Raw genomic sequence first — 21,201 nt, forward strand, 5'->3', positions numbered from 1 at the left:
CCATGGAACATCACCTGGCCTAAACTGTCCCATCAGCAGAAATTTCACTTCCTTTCCTGTGTGTTTCCGATGCTCTCACTCCTGTAGCCCTTCAGACCCAGGCTCTGCCTCCCTCCTCCCTCGCGAGCTTTCGTCTGATGGGCACAGGGGCTGTGTCTAGCTCTTGGAGCTGCCCTCCCTGACCCCTGGCCCCCCACCTCTGCCTGTGTGTCCTCTCCACCAGCACCCTGAAATGGACCCCCAGCCGTTTCTGTATCCCAAGGTGCTCCCACCCCGTCCCCTCCCCAGGCCTTATAACTGTTTGGAGAGGGGGATGCATTTTGCTCAATCCAGCCGATCTAATGTTTTGCACTCGCGCTTCAGACGTGGACCCTGAGACTGGAGGGGTGGAAAGCTTTAGCGAGAAGAAGGAAGCAGGAGCAGAACTGGGAGGCTCCGAGGGTGGCAGGAAGCTGGCTCTCTGCAGGTCTCAGTTCTAGAGCCCGGTCAGCCGCATTTCCTGTCCTTGCCTCTTTCTGCTGAAGCTGGAGGTTTCTCTTTCTTGTACCCCTAACCGTTGCCACTTACCTTTATTTTTGCCTGACTTTTAATTTGGTGGGAAGGTTTAGCCCCATCTGAACTGCATCTTTCTTCCGATGTTAGATTTGTCATCTCGGAAGGAAATCTGATTTTATCTAATCTTGATTCTGAATTGTGTCCCCTACCCCCTGTGATTTTTTTTAAATTTTATTTTTCAATTTCAGTTTACATTCAATATTGTTTTGTATTAGTTTCAGGTGTGTGGCATAGTGGTTAGACAATCACATACTTCGCAAGACGTTTCCCCTGATACCTCCAGTGCCCACCTGGCACCGTACATGCATAGTCAGCACAATTTTATTGATTCTTCTCCCTGTGCTGCACTCTACATCCCCGTGGCTATTTTGTAACTACCAATTTGTACTAATTAATCCTTCGCCTTTTTCACCCAGTCCCCCATCAGCCTAGCCACCGTCGTAGACACATATTCTCTGTGTCTATGAGTCTGTTTCAATTCTGTTTGTTCATTTATTTTGTTTTTTAGAGTTTACATGGAAGTGAAATCATATGCTATTTGTCTTCCTCTACCTGACTTATTGCACTTAGTGTAATACACTCTAGATCCATCCATGTTGTCATGAATGGTAACAGATACCTCATTGTGGCTTTAATTTGCTTTTTTCTGATGATTCGTGACATTGAGCACTTTTTCATATGTCTATTGGCCATCTGTATGTCCTCTTTGGAGAAGTGTCTGTTGAGGGTCTCTGCCCATTTTTTAATTGGACTGTTTAGTTTTTGGGGTTTTCTTTTTCTTTTTTGGTGTTGAGTTGCAGGAACTCTTTACAAATTTTGGGTCGTAACCCCTTATCAGATTATCAGTGGCAAATACCTTCTTCTACTCAAGAGACTCCTTTCATTTTGTTGATGGTGTTCTTGCTGTGCAAAAGCTTTTTAGTTTGATATGGTTCCATTTGTTTATATTTTCTTTCCTTTCCTTTGCCTGAGGAGATATATCAGAATAAAAATATTATTATAAGCAATGTCAGAGATTTTACTGCCTATGTTTTCTTCTAGGAGTTTTATGGTTTCAAGTCTTATATTCGTCTTTAATCCACTTTGAGTTTATTCTTTGTATGGTGTAAGAAGGTGATCCAGCTTCATTTTTTTGTACATGTTTCTGTTCAATTTTCCCAACACCATTTATAGAAGACTGCTTTTACCTCATTGTTATGTTCTTGCCTCTTTTGTCAAGTATTAATTGATCATATGTGTGTGGCGTTTATTTCTGGACTCTATTCTGTAGATCTATGTGTCTGTTTTTATGCCAGTACCCTGCTGCTTTGATTACTGTGGTCTTGTGGTAAAGTTTGATATCGAGTAATAGGATATCTGTAATTTTTTCCTTTTTTCAAGATTGCTGTGGCTATTCAGGTGTTTTGTGGTTCTATATACATTTTTGGATTATTGTTTCTGGTTCTGTGAAATACACCATTGGTATTTTAATAGGAATTGTATTGAATCTATAGATTGCTTTGGGTAGCATGATATGCACCCCCCCCTCAAATGTATATATTAAAAACCCAATCCCCAGTTTCACAGAATGTGACTGTTTTTGAAGTTAGGACCTTTAAAGACTCAATGAAGTTACAACTGACTGGGTCATTAGCATGGACCCTAACACAATATGGCAGCTGTCCTTTTAAGAGATCAGAGCACAGACTCGCGCGGGGGGAGACCATGTGAGAACACAGGGAGAAGACAGCCCTCTACCAGCCAAGCGGGGAGGCTCAGAAGGAACCAACCCTGTTGATACCTTGATCTTGGACTTCCGGCCTCTAGAACTGGGAGATTAAACTTCTGTTTTTGAAGCCCCCCGCCTGCGGTGTTCTGTTACAGCAGCTCCAGCGGCCTGAATACTACGGACCGCCACACTCCCTGCCCAGGGCTTGCTCACACCGTTTCTCAAGAGGCCGGTGGCTACCCCTTTAAGGAGTCCCTCCCGTGCACTTAAACATACAGAGGAAACATCACTTGCTGAGGTTGCTCCGGCCCCCGCTCACCCCTCTACTTCCTTCCATAGGCAAGGAGCTGGGTGGCTACCACACGCCACTCCCATTCATTTTCTCTCCATTTCTCTTTATCCTCCTTCCTCCGCAGCCTGGAGGCCCAGCGGAGCGCGTACCAATGGCTTCGCCAGGACGATGCCCTTTGCCAGACAGACCTGACACTGCTGAACACAACGGACATTTTCTCAGGGATGGCCTTCCTCCTCTCAGACACCTGGTCACCTCGTCCTGCGGTCCAACTGCCTCGTACAAATTCCTTCACCTGGTACAATGTTAGCATCTTAATCCCCAACTCTCTGATCACCCCGTTTCCTGGTTCCTCTTTGCAGCAAAATTCCAAAGCGTTCATTAAATTCTCTCCCTCCAATCCCCTCCTTCCATTCACTCTCTTTTTATTTGCATGTTGGACTTTCAGCTGTATGTTACTGTATTTAACTTTTAAGTAACCTTAGAAAGCCCAGAGCTCAGTCCTTGCTCAAATCTGTTCTCCATCCTATTTGCTTCCTATTTGTTCTCAGCCATCTCTTGTCTTTATAAACCCTCTCTATGCCCAGGATTCAGTGTCTGTCTCCAGCGCTCACCTCCCTCCCCAGCTCCAAATACGCTACTTGAATTCTTCTCTTTGGTGTCTATGAGACCTCTCCACCTCAGCACATCCGACAACAAACCCCTGGTAATGTCTCAAGAGCCAGCCCTACCTGCTGTCTTCCCTTTTCAGCTGAGGGCAGCTCCGGTCTTTCAGTGGCTCAGGGCAAAATCCTTGGCACCAGCCCGAGTTCCTTCCTCGCTTCCATTCCCCCTGCCCACCGCTCAGGAAATCTCATTGGTTCTACCTTCAAAACACCCTGCGGCTGACCCTTCTCACCCCCTCCACTGCCTCCATCCTGTCTCAGTCCTTCCAGAAGGGCCTTCCAGCTTCCCCGCCTGCCCTGGCAATTAAATGTCAACACAGCAGCCAGTGGAAGTCACTCCTGTCACTCTTCTGCCTGCACACCCCGACCCGCACCGCAGATGTTCTTCGTTTCCCTCTGTGTAGACTGCAAAGTGGTTACGGTAGCCCACGGGACCCTACATCCCCGACTCACTGCCACCTTTGCCTTGTCTCCGACCTCTATCCCCTCACTCTCCTTTTGAACCAGCCACCCTCGCTGCCTTCAGCTCGCCCTGCAGCAGGGCGTGCTCCTGCCTCGAGGCCTGTGCCCGGGCGGCCCTGGCCACAGCCTGGAATGCCCCTCTCCCAGCTCAGTTAGCTCTCTCGCCTCCCTCCAGCCTGGCCTCCAACCTCGTCTTCTCCCCGTGGCTGCTGGACCACCCCTTCGTGCTGCGGCCTGGCCACCCGCCTGTGCACCTCCTTAGCCGCCCCTTCCCTGCTTGCTTGTCCTCTGTCTCGGGCACTCTCTACCTCCCGATGTCCCGCTAATTTTACTTATGTATTCTGCGTGATCTTACCACCAGCCCCCTCCCTGCCCCTTCCTCATCTCATTGTTGTGCTGGAATATAAACCCCAGAGGAGAGGAGCCTGAGTCTGCTTTGTTCCCGGATGTCCCCCAAGTTCCTAGAACAGTGCCTAACACAAAGCACTCACCGAACTCGTGTTAAACAGAGCTGCTCCTTTAAGTCTGCCCGCTGTCCTCCCGTCCCTGGACCCTGACTTTGGGGGTCTTTCCCCACGAGCCTGCTTCCCTTCCTATTGTCCTGGCGGGTGGAGTCCAGCTGCCGCTCTTCACAACGGGCTCTTGTGCACTTCTCTCCCGGGGACCCGCCCGCCCCACGTAGGCTGCTTGGCCACCGTGCAAATGGTCCTCTTTAACCCCAGCGCATCCTGAAATCATCTGTGAAATCCATCTTTTGAAAATGCTGCTTTTATTGTATCAACGCCCCCACGCCGGTTGCCGGTGGGGTCGAGTTTAGCGGCAGTAGTCTGAGAGGCGGGCTCCACTCACGGATACTCTGCATCCAGGGATGTCCTGGCCACCGCCGCCGCTGTTGCTGCCCCTGCCTGTCACCTACCCTCCCGTCCACTCCTCCACCAGAATGCTCACACTTGGGTTTAAACTCTACGCGTTCCACAAAGCCCAGCTCAAACCTTCCCGCACGACCCCTCCCAGGTACCCTGGCCGGCACGGTCTTTTCTCTGAATTCTCACAAACACAGCCGAGGGCAGCTTCTGATTTAAAGCTGGGTCCATACAGCAAGAGATTATGGAGAGTAATCCCTTTTTCATTCGGCAATCCCAAAAAAAGACGTTGGTAGGAACCTGGCTTGCTCTGCATCATATATCCCACATTTTGAATATTCGCTTGACCTCTTAATTGTCCATATCCAGCACTTTACTGCTTCAGTTACTGCCTTTCTGTCTATTCCACATGTGTGCTCTGCCTTTCAAACAAGGCGATAAGTTCCTTGAGGGTAAAGGCTGCTTCACACAGCGATACCTTGATTAGAAATTCTTCAGGAACATGGCTCATTTATTCCAAGTCAACTATGTTCAAAAATAAAAACAAAACATCTTCATAAATCACTCGAAGTAGAGCTGCTTGCTGACAGCTGAGTGTCAGAAATATTCCAATGCAGTCACTGGGCCCACCGTAGGGGGTACTGCAGCCTGGGAGGTCGGCCCTGGGGCCTCGCAGCGTCCTCATCTCCTTCAGCCTCAGCAGCGCCATCTTCAGGCCTCCCGGGCTCCCCTTCAGCACAGATCCCAACTCTGGGGTTTCCAGTCCCGGCTAGAGGAGCCACGTCCCAGAGGGTGCCCTTTGTGTTCACTGACAAAGTGAACCTCGTCCCCTCTGTATTGTGGACACCACACTAGAAAGGAGGAGATTTTTCTGAAAGCAGGGTTTTGCCTCTCTGATCTTCATCAGCATATTCCAGTAATCCTGGACAGAGCTTGGCACAGAGTTAAAATGTGTGTGTGTGTGTGTGTGTGTGTGTGTGTGTGTGACTTATCTCAGTAGGAGTTTTTGCTTTGAACTTTCTATCCTCAATTCTAACAATGAAATGTCCAGGAATTGTCAGTTATTTTCATGGGGAGAAATGTTGTCCTTCCCTAGACTTTTTTTTTTTTTTAAACCTCACCCGAGGACATGTTTATTGATGTTAGAGAGAAAGGAAGGGAGAGAGAGAGAAACAACAATTAGTTGTCTCCTGACTGTGTCCTGACAGGGAACGGAACCCACACCGAGGTGTGTGCCCTGACCAGGGATTGAACCCACAACCTTTCGGTGTATGGGGCAATGCTCCAACCAACTGAGCCACACGGCCATGGCCCTCCTCCCGACACCTTTTAAAGCAAAAGTACTGCTTAAATTACCAGTAGGCTTATTAAACTGACCTGTGGTCTCCCAGAGACTTTCTCATGGCCTGCCAGCCCGCTCCCTGCCCAGTCCTTGGAGGACAACGAGATGTGGCTGGGCCCCTTTCTCAGCGGGGGCTCCCCCGACCCCTCACCCCTGCAGAGGTCAAACTTTCTTACTTTGGCCTTCACATTGACCCAGCTCCTCTCTCACTGACGCTCCCCAGGCCTTCCACACACCATGTCGCATGTCCAGCGCCTTTGGCGCTACTCGAGATCTGATCCTGGAATTTTCTTCCCATAACCTCTCCTTTTGCCATCCTGGGATATCCTGGATTACTTCGCGTCCAGGTTAAGAAGTTTTTGATAAAGGCACGTCTCTTAGGAATGAAACATCTTTGCTAACAGAGGTATAATTTGGGTACTTTTTTTAGTGCCTCCCAAGGAATTAGATCCAGAGCAAAAAAGTTCCATGGAGCTGACTTTAATCATTAGCAGCTCGAGGACAAGAACCTCGAAATGTACACGTTTGTTTCCCTTTCGCTGTTTAGAGAAGTTCTAGGCGTAGCACAGGCCTGTAATAAACACCTGTTGAATATTGATTGACTGACAGCCAGCCAAGCCTGCCGGATGTTTCTGTCTGACTACAATGTCTGGGATTTTTGTTTCAGGAAAATTGGGATTATTTTTACAGCAATTATTCACTAGATTTCTCTCATTTGTTCTTTGTCCTTTCTTTTTCACCCAACTTTTCATTTGAAAAATGTAAACTCTAGACAAAGTTGAAAGAATAGTACAATAGCCCCATTATGCTCGCCACCTGTAGTCAACATTGTTCCACATTTGTTTCCCCATCTAGCAATGAAACTATACATATATGTCTATATATTTATAACTCTATAAATATACCTACTTTTTTGCTAAGTCATTGGAAAGTAAGTTGCAGATATCATGACACGCCACTCCCTAAGGAATTCCCCTTCCAGAATCTCCTAAGAATGAAGACATTTTTCTACATAACTACAACAGCATTTTCACAGCTAAAAATTAATCTAATATCCTTTCATTTATCCTTAAGTTGGACACATCTGCCTTCTGAGACACAGCGACTTTGCTTTCCAAAACTGAACGCCAGTCCGTGGTCCCTGCACATCCACCAGGTTTTACAGGTGTGCCAGAGACCCATGGCTCACAGAACACAGTTGCATTCTCTGGTTCTGGGATGGTAAAAGGTTCTTCAGGCTCTGCAGATGGGTTGTTTCCAGAACAGGCGGAGCAGAGGGAGTGTTATTCTGAGACACTGAGGCCTGCGGGTGGGCACGATAGCTGATAGAGTTCCTAAACCCCGACAGCTAGAGCACATATATGATGATCCCTCTCTCTCTACCTCCCCCCTCCCTCCCTCCCTACCCCTCATTTGTTTCTAATCTCCTCCATGTACTTGCATTTGCAGAATGAAAACACTATACATGAGTCAGCTCTGCTTTTGGCAGTTCTGACTCAGTAGGTCTGGGATGGAACTTGCAGGAAATTACAAAGCTCTCCAGGATTAGAAGTCTGGCAGGGGGCGGGGAATGGAAAATCCCCCATTACACGGTCTGCCTGCCCGACACTTCTCTGCGCATCGCATATACGCATGTGCCTGTGGGTTTTGTGAAATGATTCCAATTATCTTTGGATGTGAGTGGAGTATAAACTATAAATAAATGAGAGACTTCCTCGGAACATCCAGGCACACTTGAACCAATCTCGGGGCTCTGCTGCTGAAGTGGGGGTGAGGAGCGGGAGAGACTGGGCGCGTGGAGTCAGACGCCCTGGGTCTGCCCTTGGCGCTGTCCTTTACTACTTGCCTGGATGGTACTAGGTAACTTAGCCGAACTCTCTGAGCCCTATGCCGTCCTTCAGGATGAGCAGAGCGGTGCCCACCCCATGAGGACTCAGTGAGGCGGTGCCCGCGCAGCACAAGTCTGGTGCAGTTGCGGATATGGGCCCCCTGGCGCCCAGCTCTAGCCGGCGGGCAGCAGGGCAGGTGCATCAGGATGAACGGAGAGGCCTCCTGGGAAGAAGCTTATCTGAAATGAGAGCAGCAACCATGGGCTGGAGGGGAGGGGCGGGGAAGAGGCACTTCTGAGGTTAGGGAAGCACCCGCCAGTCACCAGGCAGGTTCTCTTCCCCGTCCCAAGATGCCGGAAGAGAAGGGGTACAATATGAGAGTAAACAGAAGCTAAACAAACTGGACTTCCCATCATGCACTGCTGGTGGGACTGCAAATTGGAGCAGCCACTATGGACAACAGGATGGAGGGTCCTCAAAAAATTAAAAATAGAACCACCGTATGACCCAGCCGTTCCACTTCTGGGAAAGATGTATGCAACCCCATGTTCACTGCAGCCTTCTTCGCAATAGCCAAGCTACGGAAGCAAGCCAAGAAAATACGGCACATACATGCAATGGGGATATTACTAAGCCATAAAAAAGAATGAAATTTACCATTTGCAGCAACATGGATGGACCTAGAGGAGACTACGCTAAGTAAAATGAATCAGGCAGAGAAAGACAAATACCATATGATTTCACTGATATGTGGAGTTTAAAAAACAAAATTAATGAGCAAAACACCAGAAACACACTCAAAGGTACAGGGAACAAACTGATGGTTGCCACATGGGAGGGGAGTTGGAGGGGACTGGGTGAAAAAGGGGAAGAGATTAAGAAGTACCAACTGGCAGTTCTAAAACTAGTCACAGGGCTATAAAGTACGGCACGGAGCATACGGTCAGTAATACTGCAATGACCGCGCATGGTGCCAGCTGGGTACGAGACCTCCCGGGGTGGGGGGGTCTCTTCATAAAGTACATAAACGTCCCATCACTATGTCGTGCACCTGAAACTCATATGATATTGTATGTCAACTATAATTAAAGATCGTTTTAATTAAAATTAAGATAAAATAAAAAGAACTGGTTCTTTATCATCTCTGAGGAACATGAACAGGTCAAGGGGCCAAGGGGCCCTCAGGACTCCTGACCTTGGACCGTCCTTCCTTGGCCATAAACAAAGGCGTCACTGCTGGGAGCCATGGTGGCCCAGCCTCCGGGGAGCCTTGGGTGACAGGATTTATACAGGTGGGGGGCGGGGACCGGAAGAGCACCTGTCAGCTGACATCGTGCCCCTGCCTGGGGAGAACAGGACTTGGAGGGGCTTGGAGCAATCAGCAAGGAGGCTGTCTTTTCAGGGCTGTTGTGGTGATAGGATTCTTATCCTCAGGCCCAGATGGCCTGTGCCCGTGGTTTCAGCGGGGAAAGAGCCCTACAGAGTGACAGGGACTGATGTGCTCGACAGGGAGAGGCTGGGGTGAGGTCCCGGGCGACTGATCTGAGAGAGAAAGGCAGGAATCGGGGTGGGAGCAGCCCCGGGGGCCTGTTCATCATCCGTAATGGCTCCACTTTCCCGCCACGTGGGGTGAGCCGCTCTGTGCCCACAAACCTCGGAGGCTGTGTGCACGTTTCTGCGCCAGATCTTACTCCCCGCGGGGTGGGTTTGGAGGGCAGGCGGGGAAGGGAGGTCGCTGTGCTGCCATGGTTTTGGACAGAGGCTGATAAGTGTGGGCAGGTTTCGCTGGGCCTGCAAGAGCCTGCAAGCGCCCAAAAGGAGCTCAGTCACTCTGCGTCAGCTCTGGCTTACTACACCGAAGTGTGTAACGTGTTCAAGGCATTGAACTTTTCCAAACACCACACGTCAAGTAATCGGCACCCAGAACAAGGGCCAGAGGTCCCCAGCCTCCCTCAAGTCCCTGGTGGGCTATGGAGTCAGTCCCTGCCCTATTCCTCCAAGTGACCATGTCTGGCCTGCCCTGTGGCCAAATGGATAGTTGTCACTCACCTTCCCGGGCTCTGGTGCTCCCTGAGCTGCCTGAGGCAAGGAATGCAACCGCGCAGTGCCCCATCATGAAACTGGAATAATAAGTAGTAGCATCAGTGAAGATTAGTAAGAATTGTGTAAAAAATATGTGACTAGCCTTCAGAACAGTGACTGGAATATAGTAAGCATGTTATTAACATTTATAGTTTTAGGGCAAATTGAGTACTTCTTTTCAATTCCTAGTTTTGATTTTAATGTTTTAGTTAAATTTATTGAGGCAGCATTGCTTAATACAATGATACAGTTTTGAGTTGAATTATTTGTCAGCGATCATTCAAGTCAGTAATACCTGGGCAGGTTGTGGCAGATGCTGAGCACCTGCATCCACTGGGGACACAAGTTTTGAAGCTGTATCTCTAGGAAGGGTGCTTTTGAAGTTCAGCAGGGGTGACTCACTGCGGATGGAACTGTTACATGTCCAAGTGTCCCCTCCCATTAAAGCCGGCCCACAGCAGGACCTGACAGTATGCTTTAATGTCTTCTTTTTGCCACAGCCTCTCTCTGACTGTACTTCAGTTATTTGGGGGGGATAAAAAGAGTTCTGATGATCCAATTTCAGTGTTTAATATTTTGGTTCTCTTTAAGCCATTATTTTGTTTTTCTTTTCTCTCCTAATTGGGTATTTTTACCCCCATCAATATGTTTTAGCAAAAGGAAAATCAGACACTTAGGTTATGAAAAAGGTTCTGTTGTGTGAAGATTCAGAGTATTATCCACAGTGTATCTGACAACGGTGACAGGGACAGTTACCTTGCAGCCAGCCGCAAAACCTAAGCCATATTCACGCGCTGCTACAAAAACTGTAGCTGTTCGCAAGTAGTCGAGAAAAAAGCCCTACGGGCTTCTGCCGTGAAAACACTGCATTGTAAACGACAGCCACCGTGCTGAACAGAGCCAGGGCCAAGTTTGCCACTCGGCCCATTACCTATAAAAATACAGACCCACGCACATGCGCAAGCAGCCACAAACTTCTGTGGAGGTGGCTTAGGAAAGCACACGAAGGCAGAAGAAACGGAAGGAGGAGTAGCATGCGTGCCAGCTGCCTAGGGAAACGGGGAGGTGGGGTTTGAGGTCGGGGCGGCGCAGCGTTGGCCGGGTGAGTTCGGGTTTCCGTGTCCTTCCTCATCTGCAAAATGAAATCAGTAATCAGGGTCTACCACGCTGCAAGGGAAAGCATGTATTTAAAAAAATTAGAAATATCAAATATACCAAAAAGTTGCAAAAAATAATTCCCATAGTCCTTACCCGGACTCATATTTTGCTACATTTATGTTATGATCCTCTGTCAGTATTTTTTCCGAACTTTTGAGTGTGGTTTGTGTGTCTCATGCCCCTTTAACCTTTGAATTTCATTTCCTGTTTCCTAAGGGCAAGAATCTCGAATGTAAGCATAGTACAGTGACCAAACTCAAAACACCTCACACTGTATTGTGCGTTGCAAAATCAGAAGAAATGACACGGTACCATCGGCTAATCCGCAGCCAGGGCCCAGCGTGTTCGCCGTTCCGCTCACGGGCTCACGGCATCTTTCGCCTCTAGCACAGGGTCACGTATTGCTTGTAGGTACCATGTCTCCTTAAGTCCACTCATCTGGAGCACCTCCTCAGCCTCTCCTTGTCTTTCACGACAGTGACACTCCTGAGGAATACAAAGCAATTGTTTCGCAGAATGGTCCTCATTTTATTTCCCAGTATGTATTCATGATTAGATTCCAGGTATGTGTCCTTGGCCAGAATATTAAAATGGTGATGTTGCATCCTTCCCAGATGGCAGACACGGGCTAGCCATCTGCTCCCCATGAGTGATATTAATTTTGATCACCTGACCAAGGTGCTGTCCGCTTTCTCTACCATACAGTTACTAAGTTCCCTTTGCAACTAAGAGGCATTGTTCTGAAGGATATTTGAAGACCTTATAAATACCTTCTTTCTCATGAAACTCCCCCTACCCTGCCCACACTTCAGTTTCCATGGATGAGTCTCCTGCAGCCGATCTTTACTGTGGCACAGGTTGCCAAGTGGTGATTTTCAACTTCACCCTTAATCTTATGTTCATTAGTTGGCATTCTACTAAAAGGAAGAGCCTACCTCTGCCATTTATTTATCTATGTGTTATCAGCATGGACTCATAGGCTCCTATCTTATTCTGTGTTTTGATACTTGTATGTCATAGATTTAACCAGTGGGGGCCTTTCAGACTAGTTTCTGTGATCTTTTAACATCCCCCCCATTTTATCTCTTCCTAACTTTCTATTACAACAAGATATTCTAGGTTCCACTAGTACCTTATATGCCTAATCATGGAATCTATTATTTCTCCAAGGAAAACTTCTGATAGCGGAGAACGTATTTAGAATCCAAGACCTGGTTGTAAGGTGTGCTCATTGATACCAGGATATCATTGCTCTAGTTTTTCTTTTCTGACCAAATTTGAAAATCTCTGAAGAAGCAAATTAAGCCTGTTTGTAAATTGATATACTGATTGCCTTGGTCTCAACTCTGTCATATTATTTTGTTACAATTAATGCATGTATTATGCTCTACTTATTATGTCTCTATCACTATTCTTTACCATTTAAAATAGTTTTTTTAAGGGTGTAGAATAGGGTTTCCAAACTTCAGAAATTTATATTTTGCTTTGGTGTAGTGTTTATATTTTTATATTATCCTTTATCCCTTCCTTGTTTCTTAACCTTTTAATTTCCGATCTGTCCATTTTCTATAGTTTCCTTTGACTCTCACATATGATCTGTTTAACAATTCTGGTTTCCTTTTTCTCTCCCCTTCTCTTTCAATTGTTTGTAGTTGTACCTGTTCTAAATTCTCAGGAAGTATAATGTGTATGAACTGCTCTTCCACCAATTAAATGTATGAATGCTCTCACTCATTTTGCTGGTTTCTTCACTTACCTCTTGGTTGGGGAAGCTCATTTGCTAGGAAAGAAATGTGACTTTCTCTAAATTTTTGCCCTCTGTTCACATGTTTGTCTATAACTTTGATCCTTGAAGTTTGGTCACAAAAATCCTTGGCTAGTATTTTCTTTTATTTGAGTTTCTTATAAATGCTGTTCTATGGTTGACTTGCTTTGTATGTTGTTACGAAGTCTGATGCCAGCCTGAATTACCACCACAAGCAATTTGATCTTTTTGTCTTTAAAATGTAATACTTTTACTAAAATACATTCTGGAGTTGATTATTCCAAACCGGCTTCCCAAGGTATGTGGAAGTAACTTTAGATATGTAATTTGAATTTTCTCTTATTTATGGATTATTTTATGGGATTATAGTTCCCTCCCCCAGTTTTGTTGAGATGTAATTGACATACAACACTGTGTAAGTTTCAGGTGTATAGCATAATGACTTGACTAACATATACTGTGAAAAGATTACCACGCTATCCATGATCTCATATAGATAATGTTTTTAAAAATGCTTTTTTCCCTTGTGATAATAATCAGGATCTACTCTCTTAACTTTCAAATAGTGTTACATACATCAGTGTTAACTACAGTCATCAAGTTATACATTATGTCTGGGATTATAATCCTGTTTGGTGTTTCTACTTTGGGAACCCCAGTTATATGTATTTTGGCACCTCTTTTCTTTCACTTCAACTACTTTTTAAAAGCGTTTTACTTCTTTTTTCAATTTCTTACTTTATTGTCATTCTTTAGGGTCCTTTACAAATTTATATTTGAATATATTTTCCCTTGGGCACCTTGTAATCATTCTTTGTTTCCAGGATAGTTTTATCTTTATTTTTAAATTTCTTTCTTGAATCTGATAAATTCTTGTTGCATTTCTTCTGAATTTTTGTCTAGTCTTAGTTTCTGAATTTTTGATTCTACTTGAATAGATGTATGTGTGTGTATGTGTTTCTGTGTCCAGACACATGACACTTCGTCCAGTTTGATGGTTTGATATGTGGTGTTACAGTTTTCTTCTGCTTCCTTGTTTTATTGCGGGCGGGGGCGGGGAGCGGTTCATCAGCTGAAATGTTATGGCTCATTTTTCTCTTCATAAGAAATGTGGTTAATTTTCTGTTTTCTTTTTACAATGGCCTTGTATGCACCTAATTGGAGGTCTTTGTTACGAAACATTTTGACACAGGGGTCCTGGTTCAAGAATGTTCTATCCGCATGCTCAGGTGCAGTTTCTCATAGGTAACAGCGGCTGGCGGAGGGAGTCCCTGCGCTCTATTTCTGCAGTATCTTTACGTTTTCCTTCTTCCCGCCTTCTTTCCCTTCTCCGCCTGGCCTCCAAAGCGCATTACCCTTTCTCTAGTTCTCGGACTTTTCCCAGAATCAAGGCTTTCAAGGCTACCACCTCCTGTCCTGTTCTCTTTCAAACCCCTTCTCTTTTCTGAATCAAATACCAGACCTGAGTTTTGAGTTCTTGGTGTTAGACTTTGTCTTTATAGAGGGATTTAAGCCTGGGCTTCACGTAAGTCCTTGGCAACAGTGGGAGGGAGCTCTGGTGGAATTTGATGTCTTCTCTTCAACTTAAGAAGTAACTTAAAGTTCAGTTTACGGCTTTCCCTTGCCTAGGAGCGCTGAAGGCTCCTTTGCTTGCACCTGTGTTTTGTGGAGGATATGAGGAGATTCAGATTCAAGCAGCCATCCTTATCCTCTGGGCCCCGGGAGCTCCTGGAATCACTTTTAAAATATCAAGTGCTAAGTAACATTTTCTTTTTTTTCGTTTCTAGGAACACTGGAAACTTTGCGGTTAGGAGGGCACCGTCAGGGTTAGTAGATTCTGTTACAAGACAGACCTGCCTTCTTGCATCTTTAAAGATGTTGAGTGTGCTAACTCTTCTTTCTTCTTTTAAGCAATTAAAAATATTTTAAAATACATGTTGTTTCCCTCATTTCATGTTTAGTTCAAAAAAGAAAGGAGAGAGAGAGAGAGAGAGAAAGAAAGAAAGAAAGAAAGAAAGAAAGAAAGAAAGAAAGAGAAAGAAAGAAAGAAAGAAACCCCTAAAATAACCCCTGCTATTAAGCGCTGTGTTCATCCCCAGAAAAATGTTCCCTTGAAGACGACCTCTGAGCTTTTACCTCTAGGCCCCCACCTCTGCCTAAATGAATAAATAAAACTGACCCCTGGGGATTAGGGACGTTTAGCTGCAAGATTGGTAAAAAAAAACAAAAAACAAAAAACCACCAACAAAAAAAAACCCTGCAACGAGCAGCAGCGAGGTGGGGTCCAGGAGGGAACTGCAGCAAGACTCAGGATGGTGGGCCAATAAAAGCGACCCTTTTAAGGGTCCGAGGTGGTTTGGAAGAAGAGTCGATAGTGCTTGCAGGGTAGCAAGCACGAAGAAGCAGTGATCAAGTGTCCCCCACGCATGTGCACGTGCGCACGAGCACGGGTGCGCGCGCTCCTCTGGGGTCCAGGCAGCCACCTGTCACTCATGGGGGGCGGAGGGCGCGCGGGAGGACGCAGAGGAGGCGGGGCGGCTGGTGTGCAGCAGCCTTGGAGACGCGCTAATCCCCTCTCCTCCGCCCGCGCCCGGCCGCCGCCGCCCGCTGATTGGTCGCCCTTTGCTCCTTGACCCCCTGGCCGCCTCCGGAGCCGCGGCTTCCTGCTCGGGGACAGCGCGGCGATCCCGGCCCGGGGCGGAGCTTTGCGCCCAGGGCGCGCCGCCCTCGCTGCCTCGCGGAGCGGGAGCGCGCGCCGGAGGAGGAGCCGCGCCGCGCCCTTCCCCTTCCTCCGCTCCGCCCCGGCGCGCCCCGCCCGCCCTCCCGCCCGCCTGCCCGCCTGCCCGCCTGCCCGCCGGCCCCAGGCAGCACTCGCTAGCAGCGGCGCCGCGGCCGGCGGCCGAGTGGGGAGAATGCGGCGGCGCTCACGGATGCTGCTCTGCTTCGCCTTCCTGTGGGTGCTGGGCATCGCCTACTACATGTACTCCGGGGGCGGCTCCGCGCTGGCCGCGGGCGCGAGCGGCGGTGCCGGCAGGAAGGTGAGTGGGCGCCCGCCCGCGGCCCGGCCCCCCGAACCCGGACTCCTTGCCACCCCCGCGCCCTGCCCTCCTGACGCCGACGCAGCCCCGAGCCCCCGCTCGGACGTGGCCGCTGGGCACCGAGAGGGGCTCTCCGCCCCTCCTGCTCTCCTCTGTGCGGACCTCGGCTCGGGCCCCCCGCCCCGGGCCTCCCGCGGAGTCCCCGAGGCAGTGGGCGCACCGGTCCCCTCCGCGCTCGCCGGGCTCGGAAGAGGGTCACTCGGCTCAGCCCCGCTGGGCTGGGGACCGCAGATGCCTTTCTTGTCGTCCCCCTTCCCCCTCCGTGGACGTCCCCTCTGCTCCACGTAATTTGATTTGAGTCTTGTCCGGCCGCCGAAGCCCCATCCCTTGCAGTGGGAAGTTTAGGGGTGCGGGTGTTGTGCGGGTGTTAGGAAACACAAAAGGGGGTGGGGAGGAGGGGAGGGCGAGGCGGCTGCCTTTCCAGCGTGTCGTGTACAGTAGGAGAGAGCAGTCCAAGTTTCTTTTCAGCCCTTTGATACATGCCGCTGCAAATCCTTCCCCCTTCCCCCGCGTCACCCCGCGCGAGGAGGGGGCGCAGTGCTGGACTCTGTCCTTTTCTCTGCCCGTTCCTCTGAGGGCGGGGGGCGCAGCCAGCCCGGTGTTGGATAAAACGGACTCCTCTGGGCGGGAGTAAGCGGAGGCCACCTTGCCCCTGCGCCCCGAGTGAGGCCGGCCACGCCGTGCCCCGACCTTCGCCTCCCGGGCCCCGCGTTCCACTCTGTCCCGCTCGGCCCCGGCCCTCCCGCGCCGCGTGCACCATCCCCACTCCCCCGTTACGGGGGGATCGTCCCTCTTCTAGGAGTGTGTTTTCGACAGGCCCCAAAGGCCGAGTTATTAGGCCGTGGGGACCGCGTAAGGCGCTCGGGACGGCCCGGCGTTTCGGGGGGAAACGGAGCGCCCAGAGGAGCCCGGACGGCGCGGTTCTGCGGCCGTGCGCCTACTGGGGCCGGGAGGGCTCTGGGCTGTGCACGCGCTGCCCGGCGGTGTTTGTGGTGCTGGGTGGTTAATAGGTCTTGAAAGCAGCGTTATCTTTTCCAGAATTCTGTAACCCCCATTACTGTGACGCTCGGTGTCATCGCCAAGCCAGGAAATTCTGAGTTAATGGAGGTGGACCTTGGGTTGGGCTGGAACCACGGAGTGGTAGCCTGAAACAAGCCGAGCTGCGTAACTGTAGATGCACAGACTTTAGCCTTAAAGTCCAACCTGTAAATGTCAGCGTTGAGTTTGGCTGCTTCAGAGGTTTTTTCGCCCTCTCTTTATCCATTCATTCATTCGTTCATTGATTCTTAGCTGAAGGTAATTAGATGGAGGTGGGTGCCTTGTTTGATTCTTGGTGAATTTCATGGGTTTGCTTTATCTCATGAGGCAGAAATGAAAATAGTTTTTCCATGTGCTGAATTGGGCTGGTTTGGTTCTGAGCTGACAGTGTACTCTTAGCCCTGTTTTCTCTATATTCTCTCTCTTTTATAGAGAGGGAAAGGGAGGGAGAAGAACATCAATGTGAGAGAATCATTGCCAGACCTGGACCAAGCCCACAACCCAGGAATGTGCCCGGACTGGGAATCAAACTGGCGACCTTTTGCTTTGTGGGACGACACCCAACCAACTGAGCCACACTGGTCAGGGCTCTCTCCCTCCCTCTTTTTTAATGCAGAGAACTCTTGTACATGTGCACGAAGTCTCCATTTATGCTCGAGAGGTGAAGAGCCAGTGCACCCTGTAGAAGCATGTGTAGCTGCTGCCATAGTGAAAACGAGGGTCATGTGAAACTGGAATTATTTCAAAACTGCTTCCCAGTAAACTGTGCCTTGGCAGGACCACAGAGCCTGGTGTGCTGGTGAGACCTGGCAAAGCTTTCTGCCTTTCCTGCGGAGCCAGGCTTGGTGTTTCTCTTCCCTTGGTTTGCTACGTCCATTAATTAGCACATGTGACCGGACGCAGCGACAGTGTGGCCTTAGCGTTGGCAGAGGCTGGATTCCCCTGGCGGGTGGGCTTCAGCTGGTGGATGGCATTTGAGAGAGTCTTCCAGGTTGACCTCTGCAGTATCCTCCTTAGTTTAAAAAGAATAGTCCAGGAACTTCTTGTGGACGGGCAATAGGAAGGTGCAGAGACCATGTAGAAAAATGTGTGGGAAACAAACGATTATACATGCATCGGTGATTTGGGATTCTATTCTGTATGTCAACCAACCCTAAAATTTAATTCGGGCCCTAGCATAGTTTAGTGATTTGTGGGCCGGGGAGGAGGTGCGTAAATGTGGTAGCTTTTGACATGGCAGGAAGAAGACTTACGAACTTCGTGTGGTGGACGTTGCTATGAAAGCGGACTTTGCTATGAAAGCGGAAGACTTGCCGGGGGTGCTAAATAGAACCTGCTGTCCAGGATTTAATAATGTAGCATGTAGAATCGTGCAGCCTGCCTTCTGAATTATTTCCATGGATTTAGAGACTAGAAAGTCTCTTCAAATTTAGTTCATCCTCACGATAAAAGGAAATATGTGGTATTTTTAGCTTGTAAAGTTTGGACATAAAAAGAGACCGTGGTATGCACGTACAGGCAGAATTTAAATACTAGCTGGAGTGTCGTAGATGTAAGTGGACTTACGTTTCTTTTCTTGTTTCCTGCTCTCAAAGTCAAGGCTCTGATTCCACATTTAGCTGATCTCTCTGCACCCTGACGTTTTTCACAGGGCGCCAGGCTTCAGCATTAGGCTTTTGGGGATTGTCTGTCTAGCATTTTTGCTGCTTCAGCACCCTCGTCCCGGCACATCCTCACTGTGTCCTGCCTGTTAAATAACTCATCTCCATGTGGCAGACCCCAGAAAGCCAGCTCACCTCAGATTGCAGATTCTATAAACCAAAGTTGCTGCAAACCAACCCGGGTTTTGCTGCCCTGCCTGGGACTCAAGGCTGCATAAACTGCTCAGCCACAGGCAGCACACTGTTTAAAATTCCACTGCATTCACGTAGGTATAGATCCCTCCGCTCCCCATATTTTGCTTTTTCCCTGTAAATTGATGATTTGCACTTCAAGGGTGCCTTTCCTTTGAGCATCTGAATGCTTTAAAATTTTAATCATGTTACTTCTCCTCCCCTGGGCCTTGGGAGGTTGGCCGTGGATGGAGCTGCGGAAGAGAGGGATTTCTCACGAAATGAACCTGCCTTTGGGTAAAGCGTGGCAGTTGAGGATGGGAAGGGAGGGCTTTCCAGCCTGGGAAGAGTGATCTCTACTGAAAGCGGCGTGGAGGGTCTCAGACCCCTTCCCGGTGCTGCTCCCCCCGCCTCTGGGAGAGGTCAGGGAGTGCGATAGCGGAGCGCATCCCGCAGGTCCAGGCAGCCCGTTCCCTTTCCAGCAGCCTTGCTCGGTGGGGGCGGGGGACCTGAAGCTATAGGAGGCATTGGGGGTGGGGGACCCTCTTCTGGGGCTGGAGGAGCCTCGCTCGGCTGGAGCATAGGGGAACATGAGGGTATAAAACTGGGGAAGGAGTTTGGGACTAAATTGCAGAGTGCTTCCAGCGCTCAGCTGACTTTTTGGTCTTTGAGTTGGTTGATCGTCGGGAACCAGCAATGTTTTTGGAACCGGGTAAGGGACACTCGAAGGAAGGGGAATGGTACCCACCTGTTTACTGGCGTCGAGTGAGAGTGGTTTTCTCCTCCTTTCTGCTCGGAGGCCTTTTCTGATTTGCTGGTCCCCTCTGATCCTCAGTTTCCTCTTCTTTACTGTGGGGGTAATTGTTTTCACTTTGTGGCAGAGAACTAAATGCCACCCGCAGGCCCTGCCAAATGATAGATACTCAATAAATGGTATGGGGGAAGCGGGAGAAGGAAAAGGAAAAGCATAAATATGCCCTTGAAAATACAGTGAGGCAGGAATCGTGTGTGTCTTCTTGATTTCAGGAAAATTGTTGATGTGCCTCTTTTCTTCAGCCCCTCAGCCATTGTTCCAGGATTTCATTAGTTCTCTCGGGCTTGCCTGGCAACCTTGAATGACATTAGGACTGCGTTTGTGGGATGTGGTCCAGCCACGATGCCAGCTCTTGTACCTGCCGTGGGGTCCAAGTGGGGTTCCCGCCAGTGGGCAGACTGCAGGGCTGTGGTCTGCAGACCCACCTTTCTGCGGTGGGTGTGTGCGCTCCGAGGGCCACTGTGGAGGTGTCCCTAAGTGGAGGCCTCCCGTGGTGATGGGGCTCCACCCACTCCCCACCCAGGCGCTGAGCTCCCCTGTCCTTGCGGCCTTGCAGGGGGGATGGCTGTCATCACTCAAGTGTGCATGGTGTAAGTTTGAACACGAGGCCGCTGCGTGCTTTAAATGGGCGTCAGCAGATCTGGGAGCCTGCCTGTGGGAGAATGGGGGAGGGGGGCGGGGATGGGACCTGTACCACACGCCACCAATAATCAGTTTGGAGTTTCAGGAAAATCCATTTGAGGTGAGAGCTGGAGGTTGAAGTGAGAAGGGCACCAGCAGGGGAAGACCATTGGATACCCAGAGAGTAGCAAACTGGCATTGCAACATAAGCTTTTCTCTAAAGGAAACAAAGTTTCTGCATCCTGGAGTTATGTTGTGGCTTCCTCCCCTGCTCAAACATGATGGAAACAGATTGTGACTGATAAACGTGCAAACACAAGCGTTCCCCTTAACCCTCTAGCAGAAATGAGAAAGAAGCAGCTGTGCCCAGCGTGGAGTGGGGTCGGCTTGCTGGGTCTCTGGTGGATCCTGGGGTGGGCGGGACGTGCCCCGGGAAGTTCAGGTAGCGCCAAGGCTCCAGATCCTCTGGAAGTCTCCCTGCTCCTGGAGGGGGAGGGTGTGTCCTGTTTGGACCAGAGGAAGTGGTCAGAAAAATGTTTGGGGCTGGGGAAGGCACGCACGCAGGCACGCACGCACACACAATTTCTTATGACTGCCATTCAGTTTCTTAGATCTTTTGGGAGAGGGAAGCCAGTCTGAGAAGACGTCGATTTCAAAGGAGACAGTGCAGTGCTGCCTCACTTGTAGCAGATCCAGGGCAGTTGGCTTAGTGGAAAGGGGGTGGCGCGCTGCTGGGGCAAAGACGCAGGAGCCAACCCTGAGGTCCTGGCTGAGGTCCCGGGAAGAGGGCAGGGTCCTCCTGGGAAAGATCCGTGCCGTCTCCTCGCTGGCCCAGCAGAATTCATGGGACAAGAAGCCAGCGGGACCTGGCCACACGCACCCCTCATTTTTCTCCTGTGAACCCTGTTCTTGACGGCATGTTTGCATGGATGGTGCCGAGACATACAGCCGTCGGATGTCCAGTGGAGACACACTCGTACAGCCACCCAGACTGACACTGGGAGGAACTTCCACGCTGGTTGTTAAATAAATGCCGCTCTCTCCTGACACCCCGGGGCCCTGCACCCTCAGCTGCCT

At 49.4% G+C, this 21,201-nt stretch overlaps 1 protein-coding gene across 1 annotated transcript in view; it reads left to right on the forward strand.

The window, feature by feature from the left end:
- Positions 1 to 15,549: 15,549 nt before the first annotated feature.
- The window catches only part of GALNT2 (polypeptide N-acetylgalactosaminyltransferase 2), a 158,555-nt gene continuing 152,903 nt past the window's right edge, over positions 15,550 to 21,201 (forward strand). The window contains exon 1 of the mRNA XM_054576727.1: positions 15,550 to 15,759. Coding sequence (XP_054432702.1) covers positions 15,634 to 15,759 — 126 coding nt within the window. The 5' untranslated portion in view covers positions 15,550 to 15,633. The remainder of the gene's footprint in view (positions 15,760 to 21,201) is intronic.

This window comes from Pteronotus mesoamericanus, unplaced genomic scaffold (assembly GCF_021234165.1).
Source record: "Pteronotus mesoamericanus isolate MK-2021 breed Mesoamerican mustached bat unplaced genomic scaffold, CSHL_Meso_final contig_347, whole genome shotgun sequence".
In the NCBI taxonomy this organism is placed as follows: Eukaryota; Metazoa; Chordata; class Mammalia; order Chiroptera; family Mormoopidae; genus Pteronotus; species Pteronotus mesoamericanus.